General features: G+C 58.9%; 2 protein-coding genes across 3 annotated transcripts; one reads left to right on the top strand and one right to left on the bottom strand.

Annotated features, from left to right (window-relative positions):
- Nucleotides 1-779: 779 nt before the first annotated feature.
- tpcn3 (two pore segment channel 3) lies at nt 780-6,516 on the top strand. Of its 2 annotated transcripts, none has more exons than XM_052083934.1 (19): nt 780-1,236; nt 1,767-1,849; nt 1,923-2,037; nt 2,135-2,263; nt 2,759-2,875; nt 2,952-3,070; nt 3,145-3,246; nt 3,347-3,473; nt 3,541-3,754; nt 3,823-3,967; nt 4,045-4,230; nt 4,370-4,434; nt 4,647-4,734; nt 5,211-5,280; nt 5,348-5,564; nt 5,679-5,769; nt 5,873-5,961; nt 6,047-6,168; nt 6,230-6,516. In XM_052083934.1, the coding sequence occupies exons 1-19, from the start codon at nt 1,171-1,173 to the stop codon at nt 6,470-6,472; spliced, it is 2,388 nt and encodes a 795-aa protein (XP_051939894.1). In that variant the 5' UTR covers nt 780-1,170; the 3' UTR covers nt 6,473-6,516. The 2 variants fall into 2 exon arrangements, with proteins under 2 accessions (XP_051939894.1, XP_051939895.1); XM_052083935.1 differs by having other exon boundaries at nt 785-1,236; nt 5,848-5,961; nt 6,230-6,485.
- Nucleotides 6,517-6,820: 304 nt separating this feature from the next.
- Nucleotides 6,821-18,306, bottom strand: ttbk1a (tau tubulin kinase 1a). Its single transcript, XM_052083923.1, is given in 17 exon segments — nt 6,821-7,390; nt 7,473-8,515; nt 11,650-11,834; nt 11,919-12,262; nt 12,325-12,503; nt 12,580-12,769; nt 12,845-12,999; nt 13,090-13,215; nt 13,477-13,569; nt 13,662-13,727; nt 15,043-15,396; nt 15,473-15,547; nt 15,627-15,731; nt 15,733-15,774; nt 16,294-16,352; nt 16,355-16,451; nt 18,283-18,306. Coding segments are annotated over 16 exon segments (3,387 nt in total). The 5' UTR covers nt 16,401-16,451; nt 18,283-18,306; the 3' UTR covers nt 6,821-7,065.
- Between the last annotated feature and the right edge of the window lie 572 nt (nt 18,307-18,878).

Genomic DNA, 18,878 nt, shown 5'->3' with positions numbered 1-18,878 from the left:
TCACCCTTGAACCGCTTTTGTCCACCTGGTCCTTCCACTTGAAACACTAAAAACGTTAAGGAATCCAAAAGTATTTCCCGTTATATAACTGCCATAAAAAAGAGGCCTTTTAACCACCCCCGCCCACACGCACGGACAATACAATCAAACTGCCGTCAACGCTGCCCCCCCCCCAAAAAAACAACATTTAAATATATGTTAAATTGCTCCTTGACCAGCACTTTGGATGCAGCGATGGCAAGTGCTCGAGAAATACTCTTGACTTGACCCCCTCAATATATATATATATATATATATACACACAGTATGCTGTTGTTGTTTTTTACATTTTGTAAATCTTCCTCGAACAAATCGAGTGACAATTCACAGTAAACAGAACGAACAAGTTATTAATACGTGTACAGAATGCATCGAGAGAAACAAAAAGAATTTCGCAATCCAAAATAGAAATCGGGTACCGCTTAGTTTCTGCTTCCAAAAATGAGGAAGATAGTTGTTTTGAGCGACTACATTTAGATTTGCGGATAGATATGGAATTTAGCTGGAATAATTATTCAATTGATAAGAAAGACTTGTTTTGTCTTTGTTACTCATTATTGAAGAAGCCAAACTGTGTCGGAAAGAGGTTTTGGGGACGTTCTTGGCGTCGCTTTTAGGTTGACCGGAACAGGTCAACTTCCGGTGAGCTCCCTGGTCACGTGACGCCCACTGCTGCATTCAAGGACGCTTGCACAAATGCTAAAAGAAAACTCAAAGTCTCGGCGGACATTTTTCTCTCATCACATTTGGAATTTGGATTTTATTCGTAGAATATGCGGACCCGTCGCCCTAAAAATAAGTCTCTTGTTTTTCCGGTCTCGGAATGAATTTTATGTATTTGTTTTTTCCCTCCGCCACGATTGCGGGCCGATGACGTCACGGCGAGCGGATGCGGAAAGTGATATTTCCCACGGCACGCGAACGCCACGCGACGAGACCGCGTCCTGCGCGAGAAGAAAAGCCCAGAGATGAGCGACGAGTCGCCCGTGTGCACGCCACGCGTCACGTGCACGCGCCACGCCGATCGACCGCCGCAGCGAGCGTGAGCGACTCGACTTTTTTTCCGCGAAGAAGAAGGCGAAAAACAAGAAAAGAAAGAAAAAAAAAAGTTTCGTAGTTGCGAAGACGGAGATGACGAGCACGAGCAGCAGCCCCGACGAGCGTGCGCGCGATGGACAGGACGCTCAAAGCAAAGAGGTGAGCTCGAAGTGCCGGGTCCGCCCGCGTGACACTTTTTTTTTCACGTGAGAGCCGTAAAAACTTTTTCTGCAAGATCGACGAAAACGACGTCACGTGACCGCCGCGCACGCGCACGTAGCGAATCAATCACGCGGGGAAATCAGCTTTCGACGGTCGTCGCAAACCACAACAACAAAAAAAGTCAATTAAGCGAGGGCTGGGAGAAGACGGCAAGCATCTAGGCTAACCCCCCCCCCCAGCAAAATCGGACACTCATTATCATTGTCATGAAAAAAAAAAGTCCCGAAAGATTTGAAAAGCTTTGCACAAGACTTTTCCTGGAAGTTCCTGTGAGGTCCTTGAACAGCTTTTGAGAATTCTTGACAGGCCTTGAAAGTTGTGAGAAGTTCCACCAGGTGTGCTCCCGGACTTGATAATTTTTTTGGTCCATTTGAAATGTTGACGTTTGGGAAAATGAGGCGGCGGTCTTGCGTCACTTGCCGTGTCACTTTTATTTTGAAAGTGTGGCGTTTGTGTGTGTTTGGGAGGATTTGGAGCTGGCGTCGGCGTACGTTTCTGACGCTCAATACAACAGGAACATCTTCTTCGACACGTCGCCGCCGGCCGTCCGGTGAGGCGCCCCGCCGCTGCTTTTTAGGGTTCCCCCCACGCCCCCTGACTTTTCTTTCCTCGCGAACCCGCAGCTTGTATCTGCTCTACAACCGGCGACCGGCTCAGGTGCTGCTTTACTTCTTCATCGTGCTGGACTTGAGCTTGGCCGTGTTCGAGGAGCCCGCCGTCGTGCCTCTGCCGGCGTGGGTGAGCCCCCCCCCCGTCCCTCCGCCTCCCCGTTTTTCCTCCGGAGGACTTTTTAGCCGGCGAGGCTAACGGCGGACTTTTGTTTTCTTTTTTGCAGGCGCCCATGCTGGCGGAGCTGCTGTGCCTGCACGTGTTCGCCCTGCGCCTGGTGCACTACGCCAAGGTGATCCCGCGAGACAAGTTCTGGAAGGACCCCAAGAACATCTGCATGATCGCCATCTTGGCGGTAGGAGAGGCTCGCGGGTCCCCGAAAGTTGCCCGAGAAGGTTCTTGAAATTGGTTTTCAATTTTAAATTGGCCTTGAATAGGCCTTGAAAACATTTCGGGCAAGGGGGGAGGGGGGGAGGGGGGGGAGGGGGGCCCTGAGAAATTCTCTCTGAGTTGCAAGAAGGTCACGGAAGGTATTTGGAAAGTTCTGAGAATGCCTTCTTGACATTTTCCAGTTGCTTCTCGACCTTTGACCTTTGACACGGTCCCGTTACTCGAGGTCGGTCCCGCTTTTTGGGTGGCCGAGTCGATTTGGATCGTGTTGAGCGTTCGGTCAAGAAATGGCCCATCTGACAAAATCGGCTAATGTCCGGGCGGCTGCTTGGCGTCTCCAGGACCTGGACCGATGTCGTCTTTTCCATTTTCAAAGCGTTTCTTTTGTTCTTTGGTGAATTTGGTGCTCGAAAGTGATTTTGTCGGGGGGCGGGGGGGCGGCTTTGGTTTTTCTTCTCAGCTGACGCTCGCCGACATGATCATCTACGGCGCTCTGCACGCCGCCGGCTGTTACGCCCTGCGCTGGTCGCGAGTGCTGCGACCGCTCCTCTTGGTCAACGTGACGGAGGGGCGGCAGGTAGGTGGCGCCGCGCCGCCGACGGCTTCCGGTGACCGCCCGCATTAAAAAAAAAACATTTTTTTTTGCCGGCAAGCTACGCAGGGCCTTCCGAAGCATCCGCAACGCCCTCCCGCAGATCTTCAGCGTCTTCCTGCTCTTCATCTTCAGCATCCTCATCTTCTCGCTGATGGCGCTCAAACTCTTCAGCAAGCGGTGGGGCTCAACGTCACCTTTGAACTTCTTTCACTCCCAATGACGTTTTAAAACGTCTTTTTCACGGGGCGCAGAGACCTGAAGACGTCGGACGGCTCGCCGTACTTCTCCAACTACGCCGACGCCGTGTTCGACCTCTACGTGCTGGTCACCACCGCCAACAGCCCCGACGTCATGTGAGCGGCGACGAGAGCCCCGTCCGCCGGCCGTCTCGGCACCGATTCAAGTCCCGCCCACCCCCCCACCCCGCTTGACGGCCGCGCTTCTGCGCTTCAGGATGCCGGCGTACGACGCCAGCTCGGCCTTCGCCGTCTTCTTCATCGTCTACATCCTGGTCAACACCTTCATCTTCATGTCCGTCTTCCTGGCTGTGGTCTTCAACAACTACAAGAAGTACTTGAAGGTTGGAGAACATGTTGTTTTTTTGGGGGGGGGGGGGCTTGCCGGATTCTGATAGCGATCGCGTGCAGGAGGAGGTGCGGCAGCTGGTTCGGGCCAAGCGGCACAAGATGGCGCGGGCCTTCGCCGTGCTGCAGGAACATCGCCACCAGGGCGGCGACGGCGAGCCGCTGGTCAGCCGCGCCATCTGGAGCCGCCTCGTCCGATTGGTGCAGCCCAACATTAGCCACGCCCACACCGAACTGCTGTGGAGCGTCTCGGACGACCGCAACCGCGGCGCCGTAGGTCGGTTGTGTGTGTGTGTGTGTGTGTAGCGGGTCGTCATAGTAACGGGACGCCTGGTCGCGCGTCAGACAAGCGGGCGTTCGTCCAGCTGGCCGACCTGCTCAACATCCAAGTGATGACGCTCAAGTCCAGGCCGCACCCGCTGGGCCGCCTGTGCCCCGCCTTCTACCGCTCGGCGCCCAGCCGCCTCCTCCGCCGATTGGTCCGGCACAGGTGAGGGGCGTAGCCTTCGCTCGCTAGCTCGCGCGCTAGCTAGCGGCTAACGCCTGTGTTTTGCGGTGGGCGGGGAGGGCCTTCGCCGCGGCGTACGACCTGATCATCGTGATCAACGCGGTCTTCATCGGGCTGGACGAGGACAAGCCCAGCGTGGGCAACGCCGAGTGGGCCTTCCTGGCGCTCTACCTGCTGGAGATCCTCCTCAAGCTCTACGTGGTCGAGCCCAGGAGCTTCTTTGCCGCGCACCGCTTCTGGAACTGGTCAGCGCCGCGCCGCGCGCGAAGCCGGAAGTCCTTTGAATCGGAACTCGGATGCTCTTGGGAGGTCCCGGAAGGTCCCGGAAGGTCCTTCACGGAATGTCTGAGCCTCCAAATTCTTCCCTCCCGTCCTCTTTTGCAGGTTCGACACCATCATCGTGGTCTGCGCGCTTGTCGCCACCGTCGTCAACGCCGCCCTCGAGTCATGTGAGGTCACTTCCTATTTTCCCCGCCGCTGGCAAAGGTCCCGAAAGTTGCGATCGGGGTCGTTAGTCACCAAAGTCCTTAAGAAGGACCTGGAAAGTTATTCAAAATGTGCAGTAACCCCACCCCCCGAGAGTTCTCGGAACCTGCTTAGAAGGTAGTCCGATCCTTGCGCTAGGTCTGAGAACAAAGTCCTGACACGTTGTCCTTCTCAGCGGGCGGCTACACCAGCCGCCAGATCCTGGACATCGTCTTCATCCTGCGAGTGCTGCGACTTATCCGAGTGGTGGACAGCGTCAAGAGGTGCGGCTTGCGATGTCATCAAAGTGCGACGACGAGCGCGGGAACCAAACGCGAGGCCCGCGCTAGCTCGATTCCAAAGCGTCATGCCGGAAAAGGGCCAACCAATCGCGTCGCCGGTTGCCCCTTTGCCCCTGCTAGCTTCGTGCTAACACATGAGGCGGGTTAACGATTAGCGATCTGGATAGCTCGTGGCGATGTCGTCCTCGCGAGCCACGTCGCGGGAAAATGCCGCGCTCTGTTCTAAACATTGGCGCGACTGGCCGCGTTCTCTTCATATGCTACTGCGTCGGCGGAAACGCTGTCGCCGGGCTGAGCTAGCTCGAGGCTAAGGCGGAAAGCGAAAGGCCGTCATCTGCCTCGCGGTCGGCGTCGCTAGTTGCCACGTCGTCGTGAGCCCATCGCCGGGCTAACGATTAGCGTTTGCGTCACAGGAAGCGGTGCGGACGAGCTAACGACGTGCCACTTTTTGCCGTCAGGTTCCGCACCATCATCAACACGCTGATCCGCATCGGCCCGGCCATCCTCACCTTCGGGCAGCTCATCCTGGTAAGGAGGCGGCGGCCTGGTGGCGGCCCATGGTCGCTGACGAGTCACCCCCCCCCCCCCCCGGCAGGTGGTGTACTACGTGTTTGCCGTGGCGGGCATGGAGCTGTTCAAGGGGCGGGTGAAATTCTACCAGGACGCGGGCGATCCGGCGGCCGCCGACTGCGGGAACCCGCTGCTGCGGGGGAGCGCCTTCGCCAGGCTGGGCTACTGCAAGAACAACTTCAACGACGTGCTCAGCGCCTTCGTGCTGCTGGTCCAGCTCACCGTGGTCAACCAGTGGCACGATATCCTGCCCGTCCGCAACCGCCGCGGCCTCTTTGTTCCCGCCGTTAGCTTAGCCGCCGAGGCGCGGCCGGCCGGCTAGCCCGTTGTCCTCCTTGACGCCCCCCCCCCGTCACTCCTGAGCAGCGGCTTCGCGGCCGTCACGCACAAGGCGGCCAGGATCTACTTTGTGCTCTTCCACATCACCGTGGTCATCATCATCGTCAAGTGAGACGCCCGCCCCGCCGCCGGCCCCCCCCCCCCCCCCCCCGCGCCCGTCCTGACGCGCCCGCTCTAACTTGCCAGCATCTTCGTGGCGTTCGTGCTGGAGGCCTTTTTTCTGGAGTACTCGCTGGACAAGAGCGACCTGCACACCGAGCTGGAGAAGAAGATCGAGGAGCTGCGGCTCGGCGTGGCGCAGTGAGGACACGGGAGCCCCGAACCCCCCCCCCCCCCCCCCCTTCGCTTCCTGACCTTGTCGCTTCCCGCGTCTTGTGCGAGCCAGGGAGGCGGCGGAGGAGGACGACAACCTGGTGGACGCCATGGAGACGGGCGACGGCGAGCGGCCCCCCCCCGAAGCAGTCGAGAGCGACGAACCCAAGCTCATGTTCAAAATCACCTCCAAAAGTAAGACCCCCCCCCTCCCCTCCGGTCGGCAAGTCGGGACGTGTTTTTGTGTGTGCGTCAGGGTATCGAACGGTGGACGCGTTGCTGCAGCGCCTGTTCGAGGCCGACTCGGAGCAGGAGGACGTCGACGTCGACGCCGACGCTCACGACGCCAACGGAAACTTTGCCAATCCGTCCTTCGGCGCCGCTTGAAACATTTTCGGCGGTAAAGTGTGACCCCCCCGACCTCCCCCCCACCTCCACCCCACCCCTCCTTGCGCTCGTTCACGCCTGTCGCTCCGCCGACATCGATCGCGGCGATTGACCCATCGCAGTCGGACCGGTCGGGGGAAAAACCGACCGGTCGGTTGTTTTTTTGTGAAATAAAATTACAATTAAATGTCATTTGAATGATTCATTATTCATCGATTTATTATTTTTACCGATTATTTATTCTTCGATTATGAAATAAAATGTAATTAGAATTGTTTATTCATTTATTCTTTATTTATTATTATTATTTAGGTTATTTCTGATTTATTCTTCGATTATAAAATTAAAATGAAAACTGGGAAAAAAATAAAAAACTAAAAAGTCGTTAGGAAGCGAATCTGATATGAGACCGAGGACTGGTCGCCAGTCAACCTCAGGGCACATACAGACAAACGATTGGTGAGTATGTCACGTCGCATGTATTTGTGTGTGTCAGTTCGGTTTTGTGTCATGCATAAGAAGTGGGTGGGGGGCGCGCGGGCGGGGGGGGGGGGGGGGTAACCAAGCCGTAGCCTCAAGGCGACCGAAGGTAAATTGATTGATTCGTGTTGAAGATTATTTACAGCATTCACGAGGATCGGAGCACGCCGAGTCGAGACTCGGCAGGAAGTCCGCAAACAACACGGCAAGCGGAGTCCATTTGGATTATCTCGCGGGCGCGGCCTTCTCCCCGCGGTCGGCCTCGACCGGCGCTTTGGAGCGAGAGCGCCCGGCGAGGGCGGCGGCCTCTCGCGAGGCGGCGCGCCGCACGGCCGGCGGCGGGTTCCCGGAGGCGGTCGGGGCTCGGCCGGAAAACGAGGCTCCGAAGGGGGCCGCCGCCCTCCGAGGGGACGGGCTGTCGGTCCTGCGGTGGGCGGAGCTCGGGCTGCCGCGGCGGGTCCCCGACGGGTCCCCGACGGACGATCGGGGGCGCGAAGACGAGGCTCCGGACGGCCGGGCGGCGGCGGACCTTTGTCGGCTCTTTGCCTTCCTGCGGACAGAAAAGCGCAAAGGAGGCGGGTGGGCATTTGAGGACCGCCGCCGGAGGTCCTCAAAAAAGAAGAAGACTCAACCTGGGAGCGCGAGACGCCAGAGGAGACGCGACGGCGGCCGTTTTCCCGGGAGGTCTTCTCACGGGCCTGGGGATCCGGCTGACGGACCCCGGCCGGTTCCTCTTGGGGGCGTCCTCCTCCGACCCGGCGGCGGACGACGAAGCCCCGCGACACTCGCCGTCCGCCGAGGACAACGAGGACCAAGTCCCGGACCGGACCCGCCTGCGAAGGAGAGCCCGGGCCGACCGCGGGGAAGACGGGTCGCCGTCTTCCTCCGAGATCGGGACGGGAATCCTGCTCCTGATCGCGGGCTTGACGGCCGCCGGGGCTTGCGATTTCTCGCCCGTCGCCGAGACCCCCTCGGCGGATGATTTCCGACCTTCCGGCGAAAGCGCCTCGGGGACCCCCTCCGAGGGGCTTCTCTCAGTCGGACGGGTCTCGGAGTGGCCGTCGGAAGACATGACGTTCAGGTGGGACGTCTCGGCGATGTGGACAAACGTCCGCTCCACTTTGGCCAAGGGGGGCGACGCCGGCGCCGCGGGGGCGGACGGCCGCGCGTCCGGTCCCAGGGCGGGGATCCCTTCTCGGCGGGGGGTGGGGCCGGAAGGCGCGGACAACTCGCCCTCCAGCGCGCGGTCTCCGCAGGGGGACCCGCCGGCGTCCCCGGGGGAGAAGAGGACCAAGGTCTTGGAGCCGTCCTCCGGGTCGGGATCGGCTTCGGAAGGGTGCTCCCCGCCGCCCCTCCGGTCCTCGGCCGTGAGCGTGGAGGGGGCGGCGTCCTGGCTGCGCTCGGAGCTCTTGGGACTGGCTTCGCTTTCGGTCACGTCGTCGTCGTCGTCGTCTCCGGGGCCGCCGGGCTGCGGCGGGGCACGGTCGGGGACCGCCAAAGCGCGGCGCCGCGGCAGAGTTCCCGTCGGCGTCGCCGTCACAAAGTCGCCCCGGTCGTCCTGCGGCTCGGCCGGGACGCCGAAGCGCTCCCGCTCGTCGTCGGGCGAGGGCGGCGAGGGGCCGCCCGCGGAGAGGACGATCGGCGAGGGCGGCGAGGGCGGCGACGACGGCGGCTCCTGAGATGGAAACATAAACCGCCTTTGTTCACGTGGAAATGGGGCAAAATCCACCAAGACATTTGACTTTTTTTTGGCCCCGCCCCCCTCCGAAATCTCGATTTATTGCGATTTTCTCACTACGCGATTGTCCGATGACTTCATGCAGCGATAAAAAAGGCACCAAAAAAAAAGACACAAGGAGACATTTGACTTTTTTTGGGCCCCGCCCCCCCTCCGAAATCGTGTTTTATTGCGATTTTCTCGTTACGCGATTGTCCGACGACTTCACGCATCGATAAAGAAGGCACCAAAAAAAAATCAAATAAAACCGCATCGCGGTCTTCGCCTACGTCGGCCTTCCACCCGTCTTCCGGACACCCGCGTCGATCGACGCGCTCATGGGCGCGATACAATCGTTTAGCACGCTGGGAGAGGTCAACCGCTTTCTACGATGCTCGTCCATAAGTGGGGGGGGGGGCGTACAAAGGTTCGTGCTTCACTTTGGTAGGAAAAAAAAGCAAATTCTTCTGTGTCGTTCAATTTTATTGCAAAACAGAAACAAAAGACATTCGACTATCTGAGCCTAGCGTAGCTTGAAAAAGAGGAGGCGGGGCTTTCTCCTGCGGAAGCGCGTCAAACGTGAGCCATAGCTTTTTTTGTTAAGATTGGATTTTTTTTTTTAAAGGTCAACATCTCTCCTACTCTTTCTACACACGTGTGTGTATGTGTGTGGGAGGGTGTATCTATATGTGCATATATACGTCAAAAAAATGCAAATTGTTGTGATGAAAAGTTGAAAATGCTACATTGACTTGATAACTTCCGAATGAAAAGAAAAAAAAAAACAACCCCCCCCAAAAAAAGGATTGCTTCCAGTGCTTAGCAAAAGAATGCTAGCGGCGGATGGACTAGCTAGCGACATGTTTTAGCATCCTTCTTCTTCTTAGGGGAAACGCAGCGCAAAAACACACATTTCATCACCCTGTTATCCCAGAATAATCCACAGTATGACGCCCCCGCACCCCCAAAAAAGCAGGTTATTCATTAGATAAAATGGATTTATGAGGTAAAATGAGGCGTGCGGCACTCGCGCTAGGATCGGCTAATGCGTCGCGCTACTCGAGGCGCGCTTTTAAGAGTTTGGAACGACGGCAACGTCACATTTCACGACGAAACGGCCCCACGTTCACCACGCTAACAGTCGAGCACCAACCGGGCACGGCAACAAAGCGCATCACATTTTTTGGTCCGGTGGAAGCTCGTCAACGCAACCCAAAAAAAAAAAAAACCCGCGAGGAGCGGCACTTTGTAGCCTTAGCAGCAAGCTAGCGGCATCCCCGCGTCACGCGACTCCCGGCGAACGCCGCCTTCGGCTCGTCGAGCGCTTGGCTAGCCTAGCTTAGCTTATGATACATTCTACATGAGCAAAAGTGAAGCAGCGCAAACAGGAAGTGGTGCATATTCACCCAGTTTAGCCCTTAAAAGATGCGGGTGAGATAAATCCATAAATAAACGACGTGTTTGCCAGCTACCGAAGCCCCGCCCCCTTTTTTAGCGAATGGCGAGGGAGCTCCGACAGTCGCGTGACATGTTGAGCAAACGGTGTAGCATTATTGCGTCCGCGCGGCTTGACGACGGCGATAAAGTGCAGCAGTGACAAACGACACACACACGCGCACGCGCGACCTCACGTGCACTGACAGCTCTGACCACAAGGTGGGCTTGAACCATGCTAGCAGCCACGCGCTAAAACGTTCATGTCACTCCTGATCGAACCTGGAACATTTTTGGAAAAATGATTAAAAAACAAAAAAAGAAAAAAAATCAAAAAACAAGAACAAAAAAGATGAAAATAAAAGTTGAGTGTTTTGGCTACAAAATGGCAAAGACGTGTCCAGTGAACACAACGCGTGTCTTTGCGTGGCGCTCCGTCGTCGTCCCTCTTTGCATACGTGGGGGGGGGGGCGGTGGCGTTTGGTGGCGTCGCTCGTGTGGAAAATCAGTGGAAAGAAAGAGCAAAAAGCTATTGGGGCAGTCACAGGAAGACTCGGCAAAGTCCACTTCCTGTTCCTCGCAGGGACTTCCTGTTCCTTGCGCAACACGTTGGCGGGACTCATTTATTGCATCGTCAGCACCGTGGGGGTTGTCTCTGCGCCTTATCCGGTTGCGGTACAGGGGGTGTCTTTGAGTATACTTGCGCGCATGTCTCGGTGTCTTGCCCCCCCCCAACCCCCCTCCCGCGCTTTCGTTTCAGCCGCCGTTCTTGCTGATGAGTTTGGCGAGCATGTGCTGCAGCTGCGAGCGCGACACGTTGAGCACCGAGTGTCGAGTGCGGGCGGGCGGGGCCGCCGCCGCCGCCGAGACGCCGTGCCGCCGCCTCCAACCGGCGGCGGCGTGGGCGGGGCTGCTCTCGGCCGAGCGGCTCCTCTGGATGAAGGCGGCGCCGCCCCCGCGGGGGTAGTGCTCCGTCTCCAGGGTGGACGAGGAGAAGACGTAGGAGGCCAAGCGCCTCAGCTGATTGGGCCGCGGCTGGGGGCGGTCCTCGTCCGGCTGCAAACAGACCAATCGCAGAGAGGGGAGCGGGGTTAGCCGGCGGAAGCCTTTGTTTTGGAATTTGTTTGATTTTTTGGGGGAAATCCAATGTGCGCCGTGGCGTGGCTTCCTGTCCTCGGCTCCTCCCCTTCCCCTCCCTGAGCCAATCAGGCAGGGCGCAGCTGATTGGAAGCTTTCTGGGCTGATTGGTTGAGGGTGACGAGGGGGGGCGGAGCCTGTCTCGACCCTGAGCTTCACAAAGACCGCGACGAGAGGAGGACGAGGAAGAAGAAGGACGCCCTCCCCCTTGGCTAGCCTGCCTCCTACGTGACGCGGGCGCTAGTACCGAACCGGTATCGCCAACACCAGGACCGCAGCCTATTTGAAGAACCCGACGAGGCGGCAAATTGCGCCAAGCAATGAAGAACCGAGACGTCGAGAAAGCGTACCGAAAATCGAGTCTCCCGCCAAAGAAACAAACGAGATTCCCGAGTCCACGTCAAGGTACGCCTGACCGCGACCGGACCGAAACGGGAGAAGAAAGTCAAGCGCCACGTTCGGACGGGAGTCGAGTCGGAGCGGAAGCGGGAAGCAAAACGGCTCCGCCTCCTCCTCCTTACCGGTCGCCGCGGTCCGTCGGGCTCGGACTCCCCGCGCCGAGGGCGCGCCCAGAGCTGCGAGTGGCACGGCGAGCGGGCGGGGCTCCCGCCGGCGCCGAAGCTCCTCCTCCGGGACGCCTCCTCCTGCGATCCGCGGCTAGCGTCGCGGCCGTGAGTCTTGGGGCGGACCGCCGCCGGATCCGCACCTGAGCGCACCAGGCGACACAACACCGCTGAGGCGACGGACGCGCGACACGGCACGGCACGGCGAGAGAGGGTTCTCGGCTCACCCGCCGCCGCCTTGGTCTTTCTCCGCTCGTCCTGCTCCTCCAGGGGGCGCAGTTCCTCGGGCTCCTCGTCGGTGGTGCCCGACGTGGTGGGGTGGAAGTCTCGAAGCTCCGCCTCCTTGTCAATGATCACCCACTCCTTGCTGTCAAAGTCCTCCTCCTCGGCCAGCGGCACGGAGCGGATGAAAGCGTTGCTGTGCGCCTCCTGGTCGCCCGACGCCGCCGACGCTTCCTGCCGTCCGCTGGCCTGCCGGTCGCCGCGGCAACCGGGATCCACCGACAGCATCTGCGCCGGCTGCGACGAGTACACGTGGCGCGAAGGAGAGCCCGGCACGTCCGCGCGAGACCTGAAAGGCTCGCCCAAGTTAGCTCGGGGGCGGGGGGGGGGCTCGACGACGGGGGCCGTCACCTCTGTCCGCAGGCGTCCCCGCGTCCCTCGGCGGCCGACAGCCGTTCCGACTCGGGGCTGTTGACTCGGCGGTATCGTAAGGGCCGGCCCGGACCCGCCGGCGAATCGGGAGCCCCGCCGCGAACCGGCGACACCGGACGGGCGGCGTGACCCGCCGCCGCCGCCGCCTCCTCCTCCTCCTACGGACACATCGGTGAGCGGCGCCGGACGCGAGCCCGACTCGGGATCCTGACTCGGGATCCCTTCCGAGCAGACCTTGTTCAAGCTGATCCTGAGTCTGTTGCGGTTGAAGTCGGTGTCCTCCCAGGCCTCGCCCGGCTCGCAGGGGGCGCGGCCCGACGGGGGAGCGGGCGGGGCGTTCTCCTGGTCGCTCAGGTGCTCGTCCTGGAGGACGTCGTCCGTGTTCTCGCGCTGAGGCTCTCCGGGCAGCGGCGTCACGATGGCCCTGCATGGCAGCAGCGCCCCCCCACCCCGGCGGGTCAAGGACCGCGCAGGCACGCTAACGCGGCGGACCGCTTACCCGACCATGGCGGCGGTGGGCCGCGTGTTGTTCTGCGCTTGGGCGGAGGCGCCGGCGGAGGCGGCGACGTCGCCTCCGGCCTTCTCCCAGTCGAAAGGCTCGTTCTCGGCGACCATTCGCTCCTTCGTGCTGCTCTCGAACACCGACATCAGCAGCTGAGGGGCGCACACGGCAAAACCGAAAGGTGTCGTCGCCGAAAACCGAGACCGAGGCCCCCGGGACGGCGGAACGCGACGGAAGCTCACCTGGTAGTCGGGTTTGGTGTAGTAGTCCAGGGCGAGGACGTGGTCCAGGAAGACGTTGAACTCGGACGGCATGTGTTTGAGCAACATGCGGTGGTCGTAGCGTTCTTTGATTTGACCCACTTGCTCCTGGACGACAAACGGCGGCGCATGAGACCACGGACGAAGACCATCGACGCGCGGAGCCGTCGACCGGGTTCCGGCAAAGTCCGAGCGGACGGCGGGCCGGTTCCGATCCCCGGCGCCCACCGGGAAGCTGGACGAGCGCAACGCCGCCCCGCTAGCGGAACGAATTCGACGGCAAATGCGGACGCGGGAGTGACGCGGAAGCGACAACGGCGACACCGAAGCGGCCCGGTGGTGCAAGCGCCTTGTGGGCGGAGCTCCGACCTTGTCTTTGATCTTCCTCCAAGGCAACTGGCCCACCGCAAACTCCACCAACATGTAGAAGAGCGACCACAGGTCGTCGTGGCGACCCATCTCCTGCGGGTGGGGGCGACAGCCATCAGTCACGAGGCCCCGTCGGAGGCGAGCCGTCTCCCGCGCCCCCCCAGCCCCCCTCCCTCGGGCCTCACCTTGTTCTTGTGAGCGTTGACCGAAGCGTAGCGAACCGTCCCTCGGAAACCCGCCACCGTCCTCGGCTGCAACGCAAACGGGCGTTAGTCACGTGCTCCTCGACTGGCATTTAAAGGACCGGGGGGGGGGGGGGGGTAACGTGGCAATTCCAAAGAGCATAAATGATTTTTGTGGGGCTGTGGTGGGCGGGGCATCGTTTTTCTTTGTTGACATGATCGCTCGCTTCGTGACGTTGATTCGGAATTCAGATTCATGGCTTTTTTTTCAGGGTGGGGGGGCCTGTCTTTTTTTTTTTTTTTCTTCATGGGAATTATAACACGTTTCAATTTGGGTTATTCACAGATTTGGGGGGGGGGGACCTAACAATAATTTTTTGCATAACCCCCCCCCCACACACACACACACCCATATCCTGCTCATTTGGGAGTTTTTTTTTCTCATTGTGTTGATGATGTTTCGCTCCGCCGTTGATCCTAAAAACAAAGGCTAGCGGGTCAATTTGCGTGTGTCATCCTTGGCCTGGCCAGCAGGTGGCAGGCTGAGGCGGACTTTCTGGCTGCGCACCTGCTGCCAATCTTTCAATTAAGGAGCAACAATCTGCCCGCTGCTTGTCGGAGTCTGGTTACACTCTTGAACTCTCGGGCCCCATTTATTCTTTATCGGACCGCCTTTATTAACCATTTGTCTTCCTCTTTATTGTTCAATTGCTCCATGTACGCCACTTGGTATGCAGCGATGGCTGTTTGAAAGCGCTCCAGAAATTCTCTTGACTTGACTTGACTCCCTGGTCCTTGTTTTGATGTCGGTGCGACTTTTGTGACCAATCGCGAGGAGTAAGACATCATACGCGTCCAATCGCAGGGGCTGTTTACAATCGGAAGATGGAAAGACTGATCGGGAGAGCTCCACTATAAGGTACCTGACCCCCCCCCCCCCCCCAAAAAAAATTTTTCTCAACGGATTTAAACCATTCACAGAAATGAACAATTTCAGAAATAAAAAGGGCGGCTTTCCGCGTCTCCGCGCATCAATGGCCGTCCCTGTGAAGTCCTAAGGGTGACCTGTGGTGCGGTTGCGGCCCCTCCCTCTGTCGCTACGGAAAGCGCTCTCATCCTTGGTAAGCGTGGTGATGATGATGATGAAGGCATGCACGTCAAAATCATAAGTCCAAAGGAACCAACTGGAAGAAAAACAAAAAGCACACTGGACTCAAACAACAAAAAAGGAAACCGATCCTAATGAGAAGGACGACGGGTCCAGAAACGGGACCGGCGGAGGACTGAAGGCAAACTGGAATAAAAAAAGGCAAAGGCTAGCATGCTAGCATGCTGCCGGCGAGCGCGGCGGCGGCGGCGGCGAGGACGAGCGGAGGCGTCTTACCGGCCGGACCTCGCCGGTGGTGTTGGTGTACTGGCGGGCCAGACCGAAGTCCAGCATGTAGCACTTGCGGTACGTGGACGGCAGGCGACCCATGGCGAAGTTGGACTGAGCCCACGGGAACACCCAAAAAAAAAAGAGAGACACGCAGAGACATACCTGAGCCCCGGCGGACGGCGAGCGCGGGATCGGGCGTCCGCCGGCGTCGCGGTTTACAGGTTTGATGTCCCGGTGGAGGAATCCGACCGAGTGGATGGCCTCAATGGACTCCAGGATCTGCTTGCCCAGCCTGAGCGTGGTGCTCATGGTGAAGGTCCCCCGAGGCTGACTGCGCCGCAGGTCGGCCAGGTTGCGACCCTTGACATAGGGGGGGGTAGCGTGGGTGGGCGGCGAGCCGGCCACCCGCTCCCCGGCCGCCCGGAACCTCTCTCACCTGAAGCTGCATCACCACGTAGTTGAACTTGTCGTTCCTGCCGCAGCCGATGAACTTGCACACGTGGTTTTTACCTGCCGGAGAGGAAAAAACGCAGACTTAGCGTCCCGAGCAGATGCAGCGAGCCCCCCCGCCCACCCGCCCCCCCGGCCACCTGCAGCTTCTTGAGCACTGCCACCTCCATCTTGAGGACCTGTTTGGGCTGCTGGGCCGACTCCACCTTGAGGGCCACGTCTCCCCGTGTCAGCAGGTCCAGGGCCCTCGTAGATCTCGCCGAAACCGCCGCCGCCAATCTTCTTCAACTGCAACGCCGGGGGTGGGGCGGGGGGCGCACTTCAGCTCGACCGCGTACAAACGCCGGAACCCGGCCGCCGACCCCCCCCCCCCCCCCCCGAAAAAAAGAGCGCTCATGACGTGACGTGATTGAGAGCGGAAGGTGGGGGGGGGGGGGTCGCACGATTTCAAAAAGACCTGAAATGGTCCAAATCTGAGAATTTGTGCCTCTGGACTGGAAGCGGAATGATTCTGGGTTTTTTGGGACGGGGGGGGGGGGGGGGGCAAAACTAGTCTCAACCACCAATACAGGACGCGACCACGGCACTTCACGGACAACGTTTCACGGATGGGGGGGGGGTTCACCTTAGGATGGGATTGGGGGAGTTTGGTTTTTCAATCCAATTTCCATTTCATCAAATGAATCGTCAGCTATTTGCCTCGTTTGATGCCCCGCCCCCACCCCCCACCCCGCTCAGGAACAACTCCAACACGGAGCACCCCCCCCCCCCTCCCCGGCATCTCCGCTCTCTCTCCGTCGGACTGACCACTTTCCATCTGTCCTTGACCATGCAGTTGGGCGGCAGGATGTCGGCCTGCTCGGCGTCCCGTTCATGTTGGCGTTGTCCTGGTGGGCGGGGCCTAGGCACTGCATCTGCCATCCGTGAGGGACGCCGGCGGCTCCCGGCTTGAACGAGCCATTGATCTGCGGGGTGGGGGCAGACAACAGCGTTAGCCACCGCGGGGACCACAGAGTTTCCTTCCTTCAAAGAAACCCCCCGACCCCCCCCCCCCCTCCAAAAAAATAGACCAAAACTTGCGGAAAAAAGTGCCTGAGTTAGCATTAGTATGGGCCAGCATCGGCATCATTCCCAAAAGGATGCTTTCCCGCAGGTGGCGGCCAACGGGGACGGACTAATGGCCCCCCATGGCCCAACTAAGGTTGAGAACTCGCAGGAAGTGACGCGCACGTATTCCAAAACATACGATCAATGAGAATCTGAATTTGAATCGACGAGGGGGGGCTGGAAATCTTTAGGAATCTGACCTTGGAGTCCACACTCGCATCATTTCTGGGGCTCCGTCAGATCATGGCGCAGATTCTCAATCGATATGGATCCGGTATAATGGTCCCAAACCCGCTCCACGTGCCCCCCACCCCCACCCCCACCCCCCTCCAACCGGCAGAACGGCTGCGCTGCGGCGCTTCTACCTAACGGGCGCTCTCCTCCGCTTCCGCCTCTTGGGACTCTCCATCGGAATCACAAGAAGAACCCCCCCCCCCGACCCACCCACTCCTAGCTCGGCTACGATCCCGTTCCCGGTTCCGGTTCTGGTCCGGGCCGCGGTTCTGCCAGGAGAAGCGCGGATGTGCACCAGTCAAGAACCGCAAAACGGCAGCGGCATTTTGGTCCGCACTGCAGCTCAGCAATAGCAGCGTCAAGACACGCCACGAGCGCTGCGATAACTTCCTCTTCGCGCTTTCACAATAAAAGACCAGCCCGGCGGCAGCGGCGGCCCGACGTTTCCCTCCAGTCATCCGTGCATAATCCATGCATCCACCCATCCATCCATCCATTTTCTAGTCGCATCTCTTCGCGAGGGCGGCGCGTGTGCCAGAGCCTCTCCCAGGCGTCTCGGGGCGGGGGGCGGGGGGGCACCCTGAACTGTCGCGGGGCACGCAGAGACCAACAAGTGATCGCACACGCTTCCGAGTGTTCCGTGAACCTGCCGTGCATGTTTTTTGGGGGGGAATGTGGGAGGAAAGCGGAATACCTGAGAAAAGCCACACGGGCGGGTCACGGGGGGAGGACACGCAAACTCCCACGCAAGAAGGCAAATCATAGGAACAGCGCTCGAATTGACGGCGGGCCGGTCACGACGTATGGGGGGGGGGGCGTTGCCCGCCGACGGCCTAGGCAGGATTCAAATGGCGTCTCAGCTCCTCTCTCGACTCATCGATACAGCACTAAGAAGAGTTGACTATTTGACTGTGAGTATGATTCTTTGTTTGTGGGGGTCTGAGGAGGGGGGTGTTGCTATAAAAAAAGTATTTTATTTTTCATGCAGTTTGAATTTTTCCTTGTCCCGATCCCGCATGAATCGCAGGAGTCCATTACACCCGCGACAAAATGATACAAGAAAGGAAAAACTCGTCAGCCAACCATTCTTGCGCAATCTCATCCATTCAAATTGTGATGATTCGACACATTGGCGAACCAAAGCAGCCGAGACTTTTATTTGGGTAGGCAGGGACAGCGTTTCCGACCGCTGTTTTTTTTTGGGGGGGGGGGGGGGGCAGGGAGGGTGATTGTCTTTCCTGCGTAAGGCTGGCGCTACGAGGGAGCTCCTCCGTCCCACCCAAACGAGCGGCAGCCACCTGGACGCCTCGTGTTGCCCCCCCCGCCCTCCCCCTGTGTCCGAACGTCATTGCGATTGCCATGGCGTGACGACGCCGCGTACGCGCACGCTTTTCTCATTTGCCCTCAATAAACACAACGCCCGTCGGAGCGATTTTCGCTTGCCGTTCGTCTGACCTGCTTCTGCTTTCCCGTCCGGAGCGCTCAGAATCAGCAAACATCATCATCATCATCGTCCCCCCCTGCGCTGCATCTTCATCTTCCAGCAGTAGCAGCAGCAGCATCATCATCCTCCTCCTCCTCTTCATCACCAGCACCGCGCATGCGCACCATGCGCCTCCCCGGCCGCGCCTTCGTCAGTCAAGGAGACGCCGCGGCAGCGCCCCCTCGCGACGCGGATCCCGTTGCCGTCGGTCCCGCAAAGGGGTTCTTGTGACGTCGCGGCGGCGAGTTCCGACCGGCATTTGGAATGGTGCGGAGAAGGAATTCTTTCAAGCTTCAAAGAAGAATAAAGGATATAAAGCAAAACCGTTTCGGTTGACTGTATTTATTCATTTGGCCCCACCACACTAGAATAGAACCGTCCCCTCCACTGAGCAGCATGCTGTTTTTTTTTTTTTTTTTTTGTAGGAGACACATGTCTAACGTTCATCACAAAACAAACCGCATCGAAATCACTTGGAAATTCAGCGAGTTATTGTGAAATAGCGTTGTGTTATTTTTGTTATTTTTACTTCAAAATGGCGCCGCGTGAGTGGCTGCCTTTCCAGCAG

Source organism: Hippocampus zosterae, chromosome 13, assembly GCF_025434085.1.
Source record: "Hippocampus zosterae strain Florida chromosome 13, ASM2543408v3, whole genome shotgun sequence".
In the NCBI taxonomy this organism is placed as follows: Eukaryota; Metazoa; Chordata; class Actinopteri; order Syngnathiformes; family Syngnathidae; genus Hippocampus; species Hippocampus zosterae.
The sequence above is the reverse complement of the archived record's forward strand: the minus strand, read 5'-3'. Positions and strand labels throughout refer to the sequence as shown.

Excerpts from the sequence above, each read along its gene's own strand:
- tpcn3 (XM_052083934.1), top strand. The coding sequence starts at position 1,171 with ATGACGAGCACGAGCAGCAGCCCCGACGAGCGTGCGCGCGATGGACAG. Across the intron at positions 3,474-3,540 it reads ACTACAAGAAGTACTTGAAG|GAGGAGGTGCGGCAGCTGGT; the intron begins GTTGGAGAACAT and ends GATCGCGTGCAG. Across the intron at positions 3,968-4,044 it reads CGCCGATTGGTCCGGCACAG|GGCCTTCGCCGCGGCGTACG; the intron begins GTGAGGGGCGTA and ends GTGGGCGGGGAG.